Here is a 21,890-nt window from a genome sequence, read left to right as displayed (position 1 = left end):
TTTTCCTCAGGATTGCTTTGGCAATTCTGGGTCTTTTGCAGTTCCATATAAACATTAGGATTATTCTAGTTCTGTCAAAATATGTCATGGGTAATTTGATAAGGATTGCATTAAATCTTAGACTGCTTTGGGTAGTATGGCCATTTTAACTATATTAATTCTTCCAATACAAGAGCATGGCATACATTTTCATTTCCTTGAATCATCTTCAATTTCTTTTATCAGTGTTTTATAGTTCTCAGCCTATAAGTCTTTCATCTCCTTGGTTAGGTTTATTCCTAGGTATTTTATTTTTTTGATGTGATTTTAAATGGGATTTTTTTAACTTTCTCCTTATATTTCACTGTTAGCGTAAAGAAGTGCAACAGATTTCTGTATATTAATCTTGTATCCTGCTACTTTGCTGAATTCATTTATCAGTTCTAATAGTTTTTCTGTGGAGTCTTTAGGGTTTTCTATATAGAGTATCATGTCATCAGCATATAATGACAATTTTACTCTTCCCTTACTGTTTGGAGACCTTTTATTTCTTTTTCTTGTTTGATTGCTGTGGCTGGAACTTCCAATACTATGTTGAATAGAACTGGTGAGGGTGTGCATCCTTGTCTTATTCCAGAATTTAATGAGAAGGCATTCAGCTTTTCACCATTTAGTATTATGTTGGCTGTGTGTTTGTCATAAATGGCTTTTATTATGTTGAGATATGTTCCCTCTATACCAACTTTGGCAAGAATTTTTATTATGAACTGATATTGAAGTTTATCAAATGCTTTTTCTGAATTTATGTGTTTTTTTTCTTTTATTGATGTGTAATATCGCATTGATTTGCATATGTTGAACCATTCTTGTGACCCTGGAATGGATCCAACTTGATCATGTTGTATGATACTTTTTATGTGTTGTTGAGTTTGGTTTGCTAATATTTTGTTGGTGATTTTGTATCTATATTCATCAAAGATATTGTTGCTTTTTTTGTTTTAAAACTCATGGCAAACACCCCCAATCTCTGCCTCCTAGAGTTTCCTCTGATTGAATAACTTCAGTGTCTTTAAGATCATAATTCTTTACTCCAAAGTGAAGTGAAGCATTTAAATAGAATCAGATGAGATATAAATGATCAAATTCCATCAATTCCTTGTTTAAGATTTTGTGATTATACTCAGTGGAGTAAATGTAATTTTGTTTCTAAATCAGATTTGCTGAAGCACTTTGCCTTTCCTGACAAATATTCTCCTGCAAACACTTCAGGTTTGATCCAGTAGCAAATATACCTATTGTTATGTTGTCTCTATCCTTGTCTTTACAGTGTGATGGTGCTCAGTTAAGAAGGTAAGTTAAATACTCTAAAATAATTCCTTTGATACAACTAAATTTTCTGATCTTTGGAGTCTTTATTGACTGTGTTTTTTCTTCATTTTCCATTTTTCACATCCCACATCCTGCCTATTCCTCTTCATTCTCAAATTTGCCTTTTTTTTTTTTGAGAATATCCAGGCCATCACCCTCCATCTCTTATCACCTCATATGTGGACTATGACAACAGCCCCCTGACTGGCCTCCCTGACACAATTGTTTCCCTCTATCTAATTCTCCTTACCAGGTTCATGTTCCAGAGATTCTCCTAGCCTTATTTTTTATTATGCGCTCACAAAGATTTCTGACCTTGCTAGCCAAATTTGCTCATCAGCTAAATAGGACTTAACTTATTTCCCCTTCAGTCTTTACATGTGCTATTCTCCACATTTGGGAAATTGCCTTTTTTTCACTACTTGTTCCCTCTGTTCCAAACTTAACTCTTGCCCAATTCAGGACTGAATCACCCCACCTCACTTATCAGCTCTGTGTGTACGATATTAATTTTTCTACACTGGACTGTGTTCTGAAAATACCCCTTTCTTCTTGCATTTGATGTGTAAAATACTTGAGAACAGGGACTTCAATGTTTTTAAAAATATTTCTATCATACTTTTTGTAGTGGACAGTACACAGTGGGCATCTAATACTCACGATTGACTTTGGTAATATCTGGAGAAATTTGTTTGATTAACTAGCAGTGAGCATTTGGGAAGACAAGCTTTGATGGATGTAGGTGATTTTACAAGTTCTGATTTCACAGCAATTAGAGTGCTGAATAATCTTCTTAAATTGCCTATGGCTGATTTTAGTTCTAAAAAGGACAAATTTGATATGAAAGAGTTTGAAGTGAATTATTGTTTATCAAACAGCCCCATATATTCATCAGAGTGCCTTGATGTTCAACACTGTGACCTCCTATCAAACATCTTAGGACAAAAATGCATGAGTCATAGAGAAGTTTGAGCCAGACAATTTTCTACATTAAATTCTCTCCCAGAAAAGAGCAACAATTGCAAGTGTTCAAACTTGACACTATGGAACTATTTTCTGTCTTAACTTCACTCTGGTTTTATCAGATCACTACCTCACCTTGGAAAATGAATACAAGGAGCATAAAGATTTATATGTGCAATTTTCAGGATATTTCCCTTGGTCATTATTTAATCTTCTAGAAAACGCTTGGTGAAAACCAGCTAATTTATTTAAAAATAAAATGCCAAAGGGCAGTAAATGCTTGAAACCAGTGGTTCTATATACTTGTAAGCCCTTCAACCACCAAGTACATCAGAGTCTCCTTGCCATAATTTCCTTCTTTCTCATGCCAGCCATTTTCCAACTTGTTACAGAGGCTACTACTCATTTCCATGTTCTTTTGAAAATCCTGTATAAATTTCTATAAATTTCCTTCATAACTGAACTGTTTCTCCTCTCACTGAAGCCTATTTCCTACTTTTAAACAGCCACAGATCTTCAATAAAATATCAACTTTTCACATGATGAAAAGTTGGGTTCGTCTTATTAGAAACCCTCAAGTGCCATTTTACCCATTTTTAAATGAGAGTGATTGAAAGCAGAACATATTTGGATCTAATTCAATTAAGACTTAGAGGAGATGAGAAGAGATACCTTCTTACGTCTTTTCAAGAACCATCCAGCTACCTTTCAGAGTCTCCAGTTAGACTGGAGCCCATAGATTGCCAAACCTGCTGGATTTCACACTTTGTCAAATTAAAACCATGTATGTGTTGTCCATCTCTCTGAGCGTTATTTTTAATGCAGTTTTCATTTCCTACGTATCTATTGCTTTTGTGTATTTCTCACCTGTCTCATAATTTCTGACATTTTCAGAATTTTTCACCTTAAAATAGCCTCAGTTTTAAAATGTAAGCATACTGTTGGTGGATGAGCTATATAAAGTTGTTATGAATGTATGGGAACTAGTTACATCAGTATTTTTCTAAATTTCCAAAATCCATTTCAGTGAAAAACTGAGAAGAAAAATTTTTCCCACTGTGAAAGCAACTGGAAGAATGCATCATGTTCTAGACTAAATACTTATTATGCCCATATGGGCTAATATCTTTTAAAAAAATCTCAGATGAAAATTGAATTTTGAATTGCCATCTAGAAATAAATTTTTATAGATAGTGTACACATTGGTTCCTGAAAATGGTAGAAAAGGTTTCTTGTCAAGTTCCCCAACACAAGTGTGAATGCTCTGTTTTTGACTACCTACTAGTAGTGAAAGGACACATTGTGGCCAGCCAACTCAAATTGCTACCCACGTTTAATCATTGTAAACAAAGGAAGCAGAGAGACCCATGTTATATTTTCAGAACTGGCATGCTCAATACAGAACTATTAGTTTAAAAATACCACTGAACATTCTATTTGAATTAATCTAGACTTCTGTGAAAAACAAACTAATAAAAAGTACAATTGGTCACTTAAACATGTACTACTCATTTCATGCAGGTTATTAACTTAGTAATTACACATATCATTAAAGAACAATGAGAGTAAATACAACTTTTTAACACTTGGTAAGCAGTTCAGAATCGATAAATTTCCATTTTGAAATACCTAAAGTTTCTACAGGAGCAAAATCACTTTTCTCAGTGGAAAAAAAATACATCTATGAAACACCTATGCATTGAACAGTACTTTTTAAAGGAGCAACTAATTGTCCCACTGTGAAATGAACATGTATCACTGCTAAGGTTTCACATACTGTTGGTGCATAATGCATTTTCTGAGCAGCTGGATATAGAAAAGCAGCAGAAAAACAAGTACTTTGAACAAAACCCATGGATTATAGGGAATCAGTCATGTAAAGAGGTTGAAAGAAATAATCAAAACATGTTACCTAATGTTCTCTTACACATTTGAGTTTCACAATTACAAGGACTGGGAAAATTCTTAATTTTTACACACTGTGTACATTTGTTCTTGTTTATATTTGCCCCAAAACATGACTTAAGAACCATATACAAAATGCCAGAATGAAACTCAATTAACAATTGACCCCCCCACAGGAATCTTTGTGGAGAGCACACCAAAATTAATTGGAAAGAACATAAAGTAGTAATTCACAATAAATATTAGAATAGGGGCACATTCCTTTCAGCAAATTTATAATATTTTAGATATTCACAGGGATTTTCTGATATGGTACAGTCACAGTCACAATGTGAGGGTAGAGACGTTTAGTCTATAAAATATACTTATTGAAGCATCAGGAATAGAGATACTTCTGAAGGAGCCTTGCACACATGGCCAAGCAGATATTGTGTATGTACAGAATAGTCTGTTTCACAACTACATTTCAGATGAGAATCACTGCAATTGCTGCTCTTACACTAGTAAACTTGAATCATTTAGTACTTCATCTGTGAATATTGTTGTTTCACTTCTTTTCTACTGCTGACTCTTGCAGTCAATATTTATTTAAATTCAAACTCCAACGATGTTGAAATAAAAGTAGGAAGATGTGAGCATCTTCATATAAAGCTTATAGCAGGTCAAGAGATCATTTGGAAAAAATCCAAATCTGAATTTTTTAGAAAGCAATAAAATGCATAACTTAAAATGTGTTTTCAAATGTGTAAAACTTTGTTAATAGGCTAAAATGCCATAAGATTTGTTTAACACCATCCTAAAAGAACAGCCTATCTATTCATTTGCTTAAGAAATGCACATTTTATCTACCTACCAGTTTGCCTACAGAAGATGTGCTTCCCTAATAAAACTAAAAACTCTCATTATGAGCTATTGATTTAGTATACAGATGTTGTCCATTATGTTGAAGAAGTTTTAAACGCTTCAATCAGATTTTTTCTTAACTGATCTTCCTCTACAATCTTTCACTTGGTATGCCTCAACACTTCTTTCTTGATAATTCCTGATTTTTGGTTACTCTATAGAAGTTATCTTTTCCCCTTAAAACTTAGCTCAGAAATTTCAAATTCAGTTAAAGTCTTTAAATTTCCTGCTTTCAAATAACATGTAAATACTGAAATATTCATAAATATTAACTTACCTACCAAACTTGCAGTCTAAGTGGTATCATAAAACCTACTCTATAGAATAGAATTTAATATTGTTTTCTTTTAAGGAAGAAATCAAAACTGTACATTGGAACAACGTACTATACTACAAAAGCAGGTCCTTCTATCCCCCCACTACTCTGGAAATGTAAACAAAAAAAATTAGATACAAAAGTGATTTCTGTGCCTTTTTCATTGAACACCTTTTCAGCACCTCAATGTTATTAGGTGTATTTTTTGCTTGGTATAGCAGAAATTTTTTATGCTCACATAGCTGTTCAGAAGACTTCAGATTTTCCGCTACCAAATATCACTGGTGAAGCTAAGCTCTTTGGATGATAAAGGTAGCAGGGAACTGTTCCTATGAAATTCCTGGGTATCTTTCAGGGCATTATTAAGGGGTAGCTGTCCATTGAGTAGTGTCAGAGGCAGGTTACAATAGGTGTGGTGATTGCCTAAGGAAGGTACTGGCAAGGTGGTGCTTGGCATCTCGTGTTTATAACCTCTGCAACAGTGCCTCATTTGCATCGAATCTGAATGGTGGAAATCTGGGAGGTCAGCTTGAGATGACACCAGAGAGGCCGAGGTACTTGTCATGGCAATAGATGGTATAGGCTGGACTTCTCCAAAAAGTCCTTGTTCTGCAGAGTCCAGAACATGACACCGAGAAAGCATTTCTTTTTTCCTGATGGGCATTTCATATACTAAGTGCTTCCAAAACTTAGAATTTAATTTGCTGCTCTTGGGTCCCTTCCACTTGATCAAGGACAGAAGTTTGATGCTGCGCTTTAGTGATTCCACTTCCTGGCAATTCACCTTCCCCTTTAATTCTGTACATTCAATCAAAATCACTTTGATTTCTCCACTGACTAGCATGTTATGGAGTCTGCTTTCCAATTCAAAAACACTCCATCCTCGTTTGAGAATATAGTCTGGAGTTAGCACGATAATAAGTCTTCTGCTTTGCTCAACACATCTTGTGAGATCTTCAATGTAGGCTACAAATCACAGAAAGAGAGAAAAAGTAAAACAAAGACATTTCCAGTCTTTAAAGCATTAGGTTTGCACCCTAGTATAGCAAAGATCCAGTCTTTCACTAAGGTACATCACATTTTCTTTTCTTGTATTGCACACTCAGAAGGCTCGTTGCCCTAAAAATTAAAATGAAAACAAAATCTTCTAATACTTTTTTTTCCCCTCATCATTACTTACAGTGTTCTCTTAGCTATATAAACTCTGACTTCTTAAGAGCTTAGGTGTAGTTCAGTTATTTTTATTTACTTAATCATTTAATTCATGGCAGGCTTCAAGGCTAGTACTCTTAAGTGAACAAGCAATCAGTGGGTGGATGAAAAGAGAAATGGAACCTTTTAATGAAGGTCACTGTATTTATGGGTTTGGTTTGCTTTTCCCCCAGTTTCCAGCTACTAAACAAGTAGGGGGTCTATGTATATATAATATATATATAATATATATATATTATATATATAAATATATAAATGCTTCAAAGATAATGTGATAGAGATGGTGGAAAATCTCTTCTACAATCCTAGCTTGTTTCTCAGAATACCTTCTGTTCTTTGCAACCTTACATTCTCCACTTTGCCCTTCAAACCCGGAGGTAGGGAAGTGGTGTGTGTGTGTGCCCATGAGTTTAATTTGAACCAGCTGCTCTTTGTTCAGAGGAGGAGTGAGGGGTGGAGTCAGAGATGGGGGATGGTGTGGAAAGAACAGTAAAGGGGGAGGAGTCTATCAACTGAGAAGTCTTTGCTCTACCTTGTGGAACAATTCTGAAAGTGAGGTGACTAAGTTATGTACTTTTCCTAGTAGAAAAACACTCAACGAACTCTAGATTTGTTTATCCCATGGAATAATCCTTTTGCAACCGTGCTTCCCAAAGTCTTATCCGCCAAAAGGGGAAACACACACATGTGTTAACAAATGGAGACTTGGACACAGGTGCTGCAACAGAGAGCTGTCTTTACTAAGCAGAGCACAAGGCCTTGTCTAATGTACAGTGCCCTCTAGCAGAAGCAGTGCTTACAGAAGCATAGCAACATTTGTCACTGCAAATCTGCCCAAGGTTACAGACTGCTTTCAAGGAGTCACATCCAGTACACAGTGAGGGGCCACCAAATAGCCCAGTACAAGCCATTTGAAAAGAGAAACTTATTTTACAGATGCATATTTTACAAATGATCTCTCTTTTCCAGGGTTTTATTTCTACCATTTGGCAGCAAGAACACTTTCACAAGTGAAAAAGAGCAAATTTTCTATACACCCTACAGATAAACAAAAACTTTTTGAGAAATACACAGAGAATTGCCCATTTAACAATTTGTTGTTACTGCTGTTTTGGTTTTTACTTAATACATTTCAGGACTTTCTCATGCAGTAGTTACAGAGACTGTATCTGAGGGAATAAGGCAACTTCTAAGTGGGGAGGGAACCCATTAAGAATTTTATGCATTTTCTTTTAGAGATCACGTTTTCAAGGAAAAAAAATCAGCATTGAAATCTGCAAAAAATAAAAATGAAAACAGAAAACCAAACAAAAATACCACACAAGTAGCAATGGGGAAGTTATCACTCTGTAATTGTCATTTAGAGAACTGGTGAAACAGAATGGAAGGAAAGGTAGAAAGTTTCAATAGAGTGGAAAAATATTATCCCAATGTATCAACAGCTCTGACTCTTCATTTTCTTCCTTTCTTTCTGCTCCCAAAAAGAAAGAAGTTATGTGGGAAGCTTCATCATTAGAAGTTGGATCTGTAAGATACAGTAAAATAAACTATCATGCATATTTCCCATTATTCTTTTCACCTTTCCTCCAAACAAAACGAAACAAAACCAAACCCCAAACTTATACATGGTATAAGTGCAGGAGTCCATGAAAACACAGTTTTACCAGGTTATGTATGAGTTAATTGTTATTTTTACAGAAGAATTCCTTACCAAATGATTTACTGAGGAATTACTCCAAGTAGCATTCTTCCCTCATTAATTGTAGCTTTACATTTAATTTTTAAAAATTGATCTGTACAAACCTTGGCAGGAGCACATTTGTCACAGAAACTATACCTCTATGAACACCACTGTTTCTATGTGTTGGGATGTAGTTTATTTTTAAAATATACTTTTAAAAACAAAAAGTATAGCTATACATATCTCTATCCACTTCAAGAAAATTACAACTCAAGTGTTCAGTCATAAGAGAAACTATATACATACACACTAATGAATTTGACTGGGAAGTCATAGGCTTTGGCTTTATTATCCTCTTTCTCGATTGGGGAAGGGAACAGGGTACAACATTTTCCCGCATTAATATTGTTCGCCCCCTTCACCATTCTATTACACTTTGCCATTTGACAGCTAAGCAGAATGCAAAATTTAGGGTTTGGGGGGCTTCTTAGAGATTCATTAAACAGAATTTTCACTTGCCCCCAGAAGGAATGCCTGTCAGGACGGATCCCACTACACTCAGCTGCACAGGGTGTGGGTGTTGAAGGGAACCTTGGAGAGAGGGAGTGGGCCCTGTCTCCTGCATACTACACTGGCTGTGCTTATCCTGGCAAAGCCTAGTGGAGAGTTGAGGCAACCATCCAGATAATTCCGGCTGAAAACCTGCTCTGGAAGAAAAAAAGGTCTGAATTATCCTGGTTTGCCCTATATATACATTAATCATATGCACTGGAGTCAGTCAGTCAGTACGTCTAAATTTTCTCTGGGTAGACACAGCACAAGTGTCCCAAAGAAAACATGAGCCATTTTCTTGGGCCCTGAATTTCGTGTTCCATTTCACTTGGTGTAAAACCAAGTGGAAGTTTTCAGATGTGAAGCCCACATTTCACTTTTTGGGATGGTGATCAGTGGCTGGGCAGCAACCTCAATGTTTGAAAGCAGCTGGGGAGGTGCCGCTAAGAGCTGCCTGGCTCTCAGGAAAAGAAGGAGAGACTGTGCCCTAGCTTCCATATTCTGGCTTGTTCTCTCTGTTTTTCTATGTTTTTTTTTTTTCTTATTCTCACCCCCTTTGCTCCTCTTTCTTTCTCCATTTCTTTTTTTTTCTTTTCCTGTGCTGTCTCTCTTGTCCTTTTACCTCCCTCTTTGCTTTCTTTCTCACTTTTTTCTCCCTTCCCCTGTTTTACTCTCCCTTCCTCTTTTGCCTATCTCCCTTTGCCCCCTTTCTCCCTCCCTTCCTAAATCTTTTCTTTCTGTCTCTTTATCTTTGGGAAAAAACAAGGACCTAGATATCATGAAAAGTATAAATAAATTAGCAAGGGACCCAACAGGTAGAATTAATATTTTTTACTTGCTAATCTTTAGCCAGGCAGTCGTTGCTGGCTCCTACACAGCAAGTGCCCAAAATAATTTTTCCCTTACCCTGGGGTTGCATGTCTGTATCCAATGACTGTGAATTGGAGCCTGATCCATTAGTACCATGTCCTGTTTTTGTATGGCCTGTGATCTAAGAATGATTTTTTAAAACATTTTTAAAGGGTTGTAAAAGAAATAAAGAATATGATGTAACAGAGACCATATATAACCTACAAAGCCTAAAATATTTATTCTCTGAACTTTTACAGAGAAAGGTTGCCACCCCTGAATTAGAGACCAATCAGGATGTTTAGGTTTGGAAAAGTTCCAAATAAACTAAGCAGAAACAGGCATCAAGTTAAGGCATTGCTGGTCCATAGCTAGTGTAGTCCATGACAGGCAGTGGTGTTTGTCATGGTAGGGCTGTGGTTTTGTGGGAGACATGTTAGAAAACTTCAGAAACCATTTTAAAAGGTTTCTTACCACGAAGAGATAATAAAGAAATGTTTTTCAAAAAAAAAAAATCCCTAAATCCACAGCACATAAGAATACTCGCTAAATCTTGCCCTGACTTGTTCAGGCAAATTTAGCAACTGAGTAGCAGAAATCCCTTAAAAGACTCTTTTTTTCCACATAAAAGTATAAAGTATCCCTTAAATGAAAGGTCATTATTTCTTTGCAGATTTTAGTTTGAAGTAACTTACGATGACAGAAAAAACTAAAGAGGGTTGTGTCTGACAGCATTCTGCTTCTCTAAACAAGGCTATGAAACCACACTAGATTATCAGCCATGAAACAAAGCTATTACACTTAACCTATTTGTGATCTTCACAATTTTGTAAAAAAACAAACAAAGAAAACGGACAGTTGTATAAACCAAAATTCCAGTGTATTTAGAAAAATAGAATTCAGTCTACAAAAGTGACTTGAAAACAGGACACATTAACAAAGCAAAATGTAAACTGAAGGAAGAAATAAAAGGACAAAATAGAAGCAGAAATAATATAATGGCAGCCCCAAGAAATTGCTTCTAATGGGGTGTATATTCTTTCCCAAAAGAACTCAGTACTCTTAAATGTCAGGCTTTGACTCTACTGCAGATGTAGGCAGAAGGACAAGGGGAAAACAATCTCATTCATGAATTTCTATGTGGTCTTGCTACTGCCTACTAACCATATGATTTATCAAACTAATCAATTAGCTACTTACAAATTATCTTTGTGTTGACACTTCCACTTATGTCAGGATCATTATTAGGGGCAGATAGCATATTAAAAATTAAAAGACAAATACTTAGTCTGTAAACAAAAGCATAATTTATTACTTTGCCAGGTTCAAATAATAAAATCTTGGTAGGCTTATATTCACAGCTATGTATAACCAATATCAGTTAAACAGACAAATCATTAGGGTGAGATAGGATGCATCAAAACTGAATAATACCCCACCAATTTTAGTGAATATTAGTTAATTGATAGCTATCAATGGTGATATTTATTAAACCTATGGGTTAATATATCAATACTTAAAATCAAGACAATTTCTGACAGTGATTGATCCACTCCTATGACTGGTGAGGAAAAACCAGCAAAAATAATACAGGTTTCACATGTATCAAAAAAAGTGTATTACTCAGCACTAAATATTTGGTAAAAAATTATTAGACCTCTGGTGTAAATAGAGGCATACAGTGAGGTACTTTATAATGTAGTCTTACTGAAAATACTACCTGTATGTAAAATAATGATACTTAATTCTAACCTATTGAAAGAGATACAGGTTGACATCTTCACTCTTTGTCTTGGCCAACGTTGGTAAAGCTTTTGGGTCTTGCTTCTGTATCTGGCAGATGTAAGAATCTGTGTTGTCTGCCACAGAGATTGAGGGTACAAAATTTTTTATTTAGCCAGGTGTGTGTGAGGGGAGTAGGGGGCTTTCTAAACAGTGTGTGATATTACTTGCCCTACAAAATCCTTCCCTGGCCCCTCCTCCAAGTCCTTGGCTTGATAATTCATAGTTCACTGAGCTAAATTTTTCGGCAGGAGTTTTGTTTTCTATTGACTAGTGTAAGTGTTCTAACTGATTCTGATTAAAAAGTTGATCAACAGTTAACATAGATTTGTTGAGTCCTTGTGAGTGCAGGGAACCACAATTTATTTACAGTTTTGAGTTTGGAGGCTGTATTTCTGGTAATGAATCCTTTACTTTTGCTATAGCATTTCACCAGTGGATGGACAGGGAAACGTGACGGTGGGCAGAATTTACTCTGGAATGTTGTCCACATCTCTAAATTCTTTCTCTTCCCTCTTTACCTCTTCACTGAGAATAGAGGTAAGTAATAGAACACATTCAGAGAATACTAAAAGAAGGAAAATGTGGAGAGTAGCAAACAAAGAGAGTCTGCAAAATGTTCTTCCCCTCCTCTTTTCCCCCTTAAACTCATGCCCTAAAAATTTGTAGATACAACTAATTCTAATCACTGCAATCTTGATAAATATGGAACAAGACAACTTGCTCCTTATATAGTCTTTTCTGTGGTTCCTTTGGTACTTAAGACAATTTTATCCTGGTCTTCTACTCTTTTTTTTAAGGTGTCTGTTCTTTGTGCTATCCAAAAAGTAGATTTCCTGATTGAAATTCTACACAGTGGATTCTTCCTTTACCTCAAACTTTGATGAGAAACCTCAGTCCATTGACCGCAGTATTTTCCTGGTCATATTGGATACAGTTCCCTCTCTCTTGACTCTAACATAAAGGGGATGGTGGGCATATCTAATTTTATTCCACGTGAGTAAATTGTACACAATGTGTTAAATTTCCATGCCTGTGCATGTCACCCCTGCCTCACACTTTTTAGGTCACAGACGTCAGATTGCCTGGAAAAGGAATTTGTTACTCCCCAAGGACAATTTCCTTGAATGGTATCCAATATGTCCAGCTATTAGAGGAACTATTGGCAATGAGTAGCTACAGATCCATGTACAAAAATGTTTTTTGCATGCCTCACTTCATAAGTGACTACGGATCATGTGACACCAGATGTATTCTCTAGTCATTTGTCATTTCAATGTCAGCACAATCACATGGCCATTAAAAAACTGAAGATTAGAATAGGGAGGAAGGTCTAGCAAATGCAAGAATGTAATCAGACATTATAATTTTCCCTTAAATTACTGAAAGAGTCCTAGGATTCTTGAGTGAGAGAAGCTAATAGAAATTTGAGCATGAAAACAAATGGAAAGACAATTTGATATTTGAGGCCAAATTCATAAATATAATTTCAATAGACATGGCTGATCAGCCATACGCACGATAATATTTTTCACTCACTAGTGTCTTTCTCTGGTGCAATAATGCAGGAAGAACTCATACAGAGATCCCCATAGTCTTCCTATGATTAGAAGAGGAAACTGAGCTAAAAGACTTTGAAAGATTTTTTTCTCTTTACTGTGCACTTAATCATCTATAGATTTTTCTAAAACTTCAGCCAGAACTAGCTCAATTTATAATTGTTAATCAGTATTGCACATGCACTTTTAAGCACCTTGCTTGCTTTCTCTTAAGGGCAAACAAAAGCTATAGGATTGGGTTGTTTCTACTTTTAGTCTTGGAGTACTATTCTCTCCATCTGACCAGTTGATTAACTTTTATATTTTTATGCTTTTAAATCTCTGCAGAAACACTGAGATAAGATGGGCTCAAAAGCCTAAATGGTACTCATCCAAAAATGTCCCCAATCTCAGGATCTCAACTGCACAGCTGGGTTCTGTTGGTCACATGTCAGCTTCAGAGCACATCTGTTCATTCCTAAAGGATCCACTAGGCCCTATGAACACAATGTGCTCTGTGTAGAGTACTTTACATCACAAAACCCAGCAGCTGCATGGGTGAGAAAATCTCTACTTCTCAAGTTTGTGTCTCTAGGCAGTTTGAGTAGGGTGTTTTCTCTCTGGCTTTCTTTTGGTTGCCTGTCACTCCTGACATTCAGATGCCTGTTGGCAACAAAGTTGCTTTTGCTATTCTACTACAGATGTTTCTAGCCTGGGAAGAGACAGACAAAACTTTTACTGGAAAGTAGAAATTCTTGCCACATTCAGGCACCAAACCTGAGAAAACATAAGGAAGATCCTGGCCACCAACTCAAGAATGGAAAGGTAGGTCACTGCCAGGAAAATAATGTCCAGATCTGAAGACTTTTAGTTTTAGCATTTAGGAAAAATGTTTGTGTCAAATCTTCCCACCTGTGCTGTTCCATGATGGTCAAACGACACTTCTCTAGTAGGGCATGCGAGAAGGGTACAGTTACCTATACCTCACCTTGGAGAGTGACATCTTTATATTGAAGCTTTCTGTGAACTCACGGTCATGTGTGCATTGGTGTCAGGGGGAGGAAGAAGGCTGGGGGACACCCATTCATGTACTTCTGAAACTGTATACATTAGAAATATTTGTGTGTTGATGAGGTTGAGTTGGAATACCACGAGAGTGGTACAAATGAAACTGAAGATACATCAAAAGTGAAGGCATTAAACATGAATGGATTTATGTCATAGACTTCATTAGATTGATTCATAGAAAATTATTGTTGTAGGTCAAGAATGATATTATGAAGTCTGCTTTTACAATTCTCAAAGGCCTCATTGCTAGTTTTTAGAGGAAGGAGCAGTCTTGGGTCAACATGTTTTAAATGAGATGTGGGGGACAAACATAGCTTATAATATTGTAACTACTTCCCCCCCCCGCAGGAATGTGTCTATATTTATATAGCATAACCTGTTAAATCTGTACCAATGGCTGCAACTACAGACCACAGAAGCTTCTTTAATAACACACATACACCAAGTCCAAAATGTTCTACTCTGTCATTCATGTGTAAATCAAGTATATTATTCATATACTTCATCGACTTCCTGAATGCGTGCTAAAAATGCCAAGGAAAAACTCGTTAATCGTGACATGGTGACTGCTCAGCCAGCTCTGAAATGTTGATGGAAAAGAAAAATGGTCAAAGGGCCTTTTTAAGAACCTCTGCAGGTTACACTCACAAATCGGAATTCAGAGAACATGAATTTCCTCGTTCAGGAAGGAAGGATTAAAATCAAACACCCTCCAGTGGTTGCATCTAAAAACTGCATAGTTGTCCCAAATTGCTTAGCTGTAAAGGGAGTCTTCCTGTGTACCACTGAGTACACAGGATCCAAGTCCCTGCTCAGTCTAATTGTTGTACAGTCTCAAAAACACTAAAATGATCTTCTATGGACTATAAAAATCTCTCTTCTCCCTAATAACATCATCTTGGGTATTTTTATGTTGAGTTCTTTAAATGCCTGGGTATATGAGGTGACAACCTTCTACTATCTCTTATGTAGCGTGTTATAGTCCTCAGCTAAAATCTTATAGTTTTGTGCTAGGAAATATGGCTTGTGTAAACCTCATACCCCATGGTCAAGGAGGACATTCAGACCTGTGATACACCAAAACAACTAATCGATTTCAATCAATTTAGCCAATCAACTAGCTGACTCAATGAGGTGTAAAATAGTCTACCACCTGTTTGGCTAAATTGACACAGCAGGTTGATTCAATTGACCTGTCATCATCAAAATAGACTATCTGAGAGAACTAAGAGAACACAGTTTGGAGATGCATCTCTCTCGCTCTCATGCTCTCTGGGTCTCACTCTCACCCATGCACAATAGCTGCTTCTTTATATAATAAGCAAGTGTCATCTACTGAGTCTCAGGTAAAGTGACTTGCCTGTGTTCCATGTTGTGCCTATTTCCTTTTCTGATGTGCACAATGTTGAAGCATTGTTTTCCAGGTCAGAAGAAAGATAATCAAATTTGATGTGTTCGGACATGAAGGGTGACATTTTTAAGTCACTTAGTGGGGTTGATAAAGACTGTCTATTGTGGTGCCAACAATTTTGTAATGCAATAAGGCAGAAATTGAATCCATATTGAATCCTACTGCAGGTGACTTGACATAGAGTATAAATTCCACTTTGGTAATGATATTACTTTAATACAATTTAGTACACTATCACTCTAAAAATCGATGTTGCAGAATTTTGATAGTTAACAAGATGTTCTTGGCAAAAATGCAAAAAATACATAGGAATCTAAGGAGTTAAAACAAAAAATAGTAAAGGGATATTTTTGATATTTCATTAATGATTGATCAACCTCTTGTAGATATTCTTTCTAATATCTGAAAAAAAGTAAAAGTAGTATACACATTAAGACTGAAACTATTCCTATTAATTTCATTTGTTTTCTTTCAGCAGAAAGCTCCTTGTTTAGATTTCACATTCACTTTGTTAAAAAAATGCCTTTCAGATACTGTCATGCAAAAATTAACATTTTTACTTATTTCATTCTTATTATTTCCTCTTGCCTTAAACCAATACTATTAAAACAAAATCAACAAGCATCTATGAAACATCTACTGAGTTCAGGTATTTTGGTAGATGATAACAGGGGTATGAAGATGAATGAGAGACAGTCCTTGCCCTCATGGAGCTTATAGTTTTGCTGAGAAGATAAGACAAATAGCTGGAACACTACATTAAAAAAAGAAAATAATACAAAATATCACAGGAGTAAGGAGTACAAAATTTATAGTGAAACAAGTGATTATACACCACATACTCTAGGGCTAGAGAAATTATTATGGACTTTTCACAGAGGCAGTGTTATGGAGAGTATAAATAGGATTTGTAAAGGTGTAGGAGACTAACATGGACAAAAGTGTTGCATCAGACTGTAGCAGTGTTTAGCTAAGGGTTAATGGATTTTATCCTATAAGAAATGGTGAAGAATTTAAGGTTGTTGAATAGGGGAGAGACATGATCAAGGAGGTATACATATTAGTGGGACTAGATGCATAAGAGGAAAAATAGGAAAGGCAGAGAGTAATCAACATTCAGGAATGAGGTGATTAGGGCCTATACTAGAATGGTGGAAGTGGTAATGGAAAAGATGCAATGGGCACTGGATTTGGGAGAGAGATACAAAAGAATCAAAAATGACTCTGAGGTATCTGCATGTTCCTTGGGGCTCTATCAATGTAGAAGTGGTATTTAAAGTCATGAAAATAAAGGAAATTACAGAAAGAAATGAGGAGAGGACCATGGGAAGAAATTTGGAGAAATATTACATTTGTAGAAAGTAATATACCAGAAAATATTGTCTGGTTTCTTTCTATGCATGTGTAAGTGTGCATACTCATGTGCAAACCCAAACATATACAGAAACATATGCACGCTGAAAAAAGAGATGAACAACAAAAACTCAGTTATTTCAATTTGTTTCCTGTCAGTTTAGTGACCACAGTAGACTTCTGATAATCTGAATAAAAGTTATTGAGGAATAAATAGCGTGATCTAGAGGAGTGAGAACCAGAATCAAACAGATATAGGTTCTTATTCCATCTCTACCATTTGCCAGCTGACTGGTCTTGGACTTCTTTCAGGCCTTATTTCCTCATCTGTAAGATGAAGATAACAGTACCTGCTCTTTCTCCACATAGGGTTATTGTAAAGATGAAAAGAAATAATGTATGTGAAAATAATGTATGTGAAAATATTCTATATACTGTGAAGTACTAAATATATAAGCTTTTAAATTTTGTTAGCCCATGTGTATAAATTACCATATTCTGATTTGTGGTCACAGCTTAATCTCCCCCTCTCAAGGATATTAATATAGACATGCAAATGAATTCTAGCACTTTTATGTTCCCTCAATGGCATTTCAAGCTCTTCGAGGGCAGAGACCATATCTTTTCTGTATTTACCTCACACTTTACTGTGTACAGTACTCTGAACAGAAACATGAAAAGAAGTATATATTTTTACTTGAACCTGAATTTATTCTGTAAGCTCATATATAGCTTTCAATATGTAGCATAATTTAAAAGTAGCACTCAAGCCTACATAGTCTAGAACTTCTTAAAAAGAATTTAAATACACAGTGAAGGTGCCATACGCCATGGCCTCACTTTCATTTTTAAGTGGATTTTCTTCTGCAAATCTGGAAATGGGTATTAAAGCATAAATTCAGAGTTATCAGTGACAATGATTGTAGGTATAAGTAGAAGCACAGTGACGGAAGACCAGATTTGGAACTGAAATGCATTGAAAATCTGAAATGCAAAAAATCTGAAATGCAAAAAGTCTGAAATGCAAAAAATATCTGACTTATACACATTTTTTTAACGATCATCATTTTCTCAGAACACTAAGGCAATATAATAAAGCATACCATTAAAGCACAATTTTAAAACCATACCTAAAATATAAATGAGAGTGCCTTTGAAAAAAATTTGGATGCTAGAAAGTCAGAAAACAGGTATCGGGGAAAAATTTGAATTTAATAAAATCTCCTGTAAGAAAAACTATCTAAATATTTGGCTCTGACATTTGAAGTCTCCACATAACTTAAGTGAAGCCAAACTTTTAAAATACAAAAATTGAAAGTACTTACTTCCACTTGGAATTAGGTCCCTTTCTGGGATGAAGAGTTTATATCCATAGTGTTTTTCTAGCACATCTGGCAGTATTTCAAGAGCAAACTGCTCTTCTTCAGAGTTGTCACATTCCAAAGTATCTTGGTCCACTTTTGTGTAAGAGAGATAGGCATCATATTCCTTGTTGTCTTAGAAACAAAGGAAAACAAAAGGGTTGTATGTATCATTAGGTTCTCTTTAAGTACTAAATGTCTATAATCATTAACAGGCTGGAATATGCACTATAATTAGTGACTGTCATTAATAACTGGAAAAAATAAGTTACATGCAATGCTATAAGAAGTCTAGTACATTTCAACATAACTTAGTTATAGTCATAGGATATGAACTGAAACTGTTATGCAGTGGGAAACATATAGTGAGGACAGAATAAAAGAGAACTATTATTTGTGACTTTTGGTGTGAATGATCAGCTCAGTGTGTTTGAATGCAGGACTAAATAGACTCATGGATTTGAACTCTTTCTGTGCCAGTTGGCTTGGCTCTGTTACTCGGTCACAGACTATACCTTGTTTGCACAAATATGTGTAAGAGATCCAAGAGGGGCTGGGCCCTAGAGTGTGGAAGATCGAAATAATCCAGCCTCACTCCTGGAGACACTACTTGTAGCACATGCCATACTTCCAGTTGGTTAGTGTCGTCATCCTCATATACAAAATGCAGTTCATTACCAAATATTGGAGACAGCAGCTGGGTTTTATACAAGTGCATTGCCTGTTATTCTTGTTCAATCCATGGCCAACTAATTTGACACAAGCTACCAAAAGAACCCTTTGTTTCAGAATATACATCCTTCCAATATTGCCAAATTAGGTTTTCCCTTCACACATTTAGTCAGAGGGTTAACTGTGCTTTGAGAATGTATTTTTTCTTCCTTTGCTATATTGGCTCAGAGCCAGTCTCCCCAAAGATAAAATTCTCTCTCTCTCTCTCTCTCTCTCTATATATATATATATATATATATGTATATATATATATGCAGTTTTTTCTCAAAATATTAGTTCCCGCTGGTTTTAGAAGGAACACATTGGAAAAGTTATAGTGGTTTTCAAAATTCCCTTATTTATAGAAAAAAATTTAAAAGTTAATGTAATGAACCTAGACTCATATGGAACTATTAGTATTTGTTAAACCTAGTTACTTGCAAATAATAATTTTAAAAGACCAGCAAACATTTCAGGATTTGTTTCTAAAACACAGAAATATTTTCCATTAAAACAGACCTGATTAGAATATAGCTAAAACTTGACCAAAAGTTAATTTACAAGATGAAGCAGCCACTCACTTCCCTATACCACTAAAATTTGGTTCTACCTGCTGAAAGAGGAATATGTGATAGACATATAAAGAGATATAAATACCCTATGGTAGGAGTACGCAGGACCCCCTGACTATCTAGTGATAACTGAGGCAGGATTATATTGTTCTAAGTCTAGTAAGATTCCAGGCTTCACTACCCCCACATGAACGGAACTCTGCTTATTTATGTTAAGATGGTGCCTGAAGCCAGAAGGCTTCTCTTTATCCTGTCCTCTAGCTGGAAAAGACTGCTGTGAACCTTGGTTGGGTACTTGATTGCCTAGAAGCAGATGCACATGAAGGACTGCCCTGATAGTTGAGATCACTTGGTTTACAAATGTGGCACATTCTGCTGTTATGCATAAAACGCCACTTGGAAGTGAGACTGTTCATAAGCAATGCTAATGTAAGAACCTCCTGGTAATCCTAGCACCTCTGCCCCTGTTCCAATCAAGCTCAGGATGCACCTGCAGGCCCTTGACTTTCTCCAGCTATAATCACTCACCTGGGACTGAGAGCTGCCGATGATACACAGCTGGAAGAATAAAATAGGCCAAAGGACAAACAGATCCATTTCTATGAGCAGACTGTATTTCATTGTTCTTGATGGATGGTGTTGCTGCCTCAAACTCCATAATGTTAGACTAGACCCTAGTTTCCTCTGACTTTGATAACTCTATGTTACAAACCTCCTGAAATGCAACCACTTATTAATTCATTCAACAGTGATTTGTTGAGCATCTATTATGAGCTAGCCATCTGCAATGACTACCTGAATCTTTCACCCATCTGGCCAGAACTTCTAAACTCCTGCCACATTGCTTGTCCTGACTATGACTATTTGCCCTCCAACCATGCCTAATCTCACATACCCCAGGTCCTATCCTTACTTGCTTCACCTATATTCTAATATAGGTGATGCTACAAAGACTTTTTTTCCAGAAAATATTGCTATATTTGCATATCCCAAGTCAAGTTATGAGAAGGAAAATGGATGTCTTTGCTATGTGTTAACACCCAACACATCTGGATAACAAATTGTACATAACATTCTAGAAACATATCATTCTTTGGAAAATGGTTGCTTCTGTTTTCAATCATGTCCCTTTAAGGTGAACTAAAGGTGAAGAGCTTATGGTAGCTGGCCAGAGCAGGAAGAGAGCTCTCAAGCCACCATGTCAGATGTCCCAGAAGGTCTAGGATGCCAGCTAGTGAGCAAGCAGTGATGCAGATGCAACAGTTTTAAAAATGCACTTCAGCTCTATGTAGACAGCCAAGAAAACCTCATGAATAGCCACAGCTGTTGCTCACAAAGGGATAGAGTAATATCAACAATATGATGCAAATAAAGGTTAACAGTAAGTCCTGAATATTGTTTTAAAACCGAATGGCAATTCAGCAACACCACTTTGCTAGGTGAGGCTAATGAGCATTCCTCTGTGTTAAATCATGCTGACTAAGTTCAACTGAGGAACCAGAAAACAGCACGATGGAGACAGAACATTATAAGGAAGAAGGCTCGCACAGTGGTCACCATAGGTATGCTGTTACCAATGAAGAAAGAAGTTATGACAAAGGGAACCAAACTCTCTGTGGAAGAATTTTCCTGTTGTCACACTGTCCTTTCCATTTTAAAATCTCATTTTAATCCTGTTCACCATTAAGAAGCCATTCCTGTTTACAATGTAGTTCTTCTGGGGCTCTGCTAAACACAGTGCTAAATCCTTAGCTTCTAAAGTGCAAAGACTGTGTAACTTTGTTGATTATTGTGTCTCCAATGCCTACTATACTACCAGTGTGTGTGTGTGTGTGTGTGTGTAGGGTTAATCCAGGTGAAGAATATATGTAAGTATATACATCATTCATAGTGCTTGGCACACAGTAGACACTTAATAAGTATTTAATGACTGCATAATTCAAAGATCAAATAAATGAAGCAATCATTGATGAAATGAAATGAATTATATCAAAAATGTTTAAGAAGTCAGTTTGATAGATTTTATTTTATAAAAAATATGGCATTTTTATAAGAACTTTCAGGAAATGCTACCATAGATATGAATCCAAGAGAAAACATGAACAAAAAGTACATGGGTAAAACTATGGTTTGTCTATGAGATGTCAAAATATTTAAATAAAGAAATGAAAATTCAGTAGGCTATCTAGCTGACATTTGGCATCATGAAACTGGATATTTCTAGAAGGGCTTTAATATTCATTTATTCATCCTCACTACATATCTGCTGAATTTTTAGTATTCTATTCAGCTAGTACAGAGATTGTGTGTTTAAAGTCCAAATTTCCATGTAGGAATATAAACTATTTTAATTTTCCTTCCTGCTG

General features: G+C 36.0%; 1 protein-coding gene across 1 annotated transcript in view; it reads right to left on the bottom strand.

The window, feature by feature from the left end:
- Nucleotides 1–5,702: 5,702 nt before the first annotated feature.
- The window catches only part of IL1RAPL2 (interleukin 1 receptor accessory protein like 2), a 285,204-nt gene continuing 269,016 nt past the window's right edge, over nt 5,703–21,890 (bottom strand). The window contains exons 5-6 of the mRNA XM_007462427.1: nt 18,206–18,376; nt 5,703–6,400 (exon numbers count right to left, since the gene is read on the bottom strand). Coding sequence (XP_007462489.1) covers nt 5,703–6,400; nt 18,206–18,376 — 869 coding nt within the window. The remainder of the gene's footprint in view (nt 6,401–18,205; nt 18,377–21,890) is intronic.

The sequence above is a fragment of the Lipotes vexillifer genome, unplaced genomic scaffold (assembly GCF_000442215.2).
Source record: "Lipotes vexillifer unplaced genomic scaffold, Lipotes_vexillifer_v1.1 scaffold345, whole genome shotgun sequence".
Classification (NCBI taxonomy): Eukaryota; Metazoa; Chordata; class Mammalia; order Artiodactyla; family Lipotidae; genus Lipotes; species Lipotes vexillifer.
This window is presented reverse-complemented; position numbering and strand designations above follow the sequence as displayed.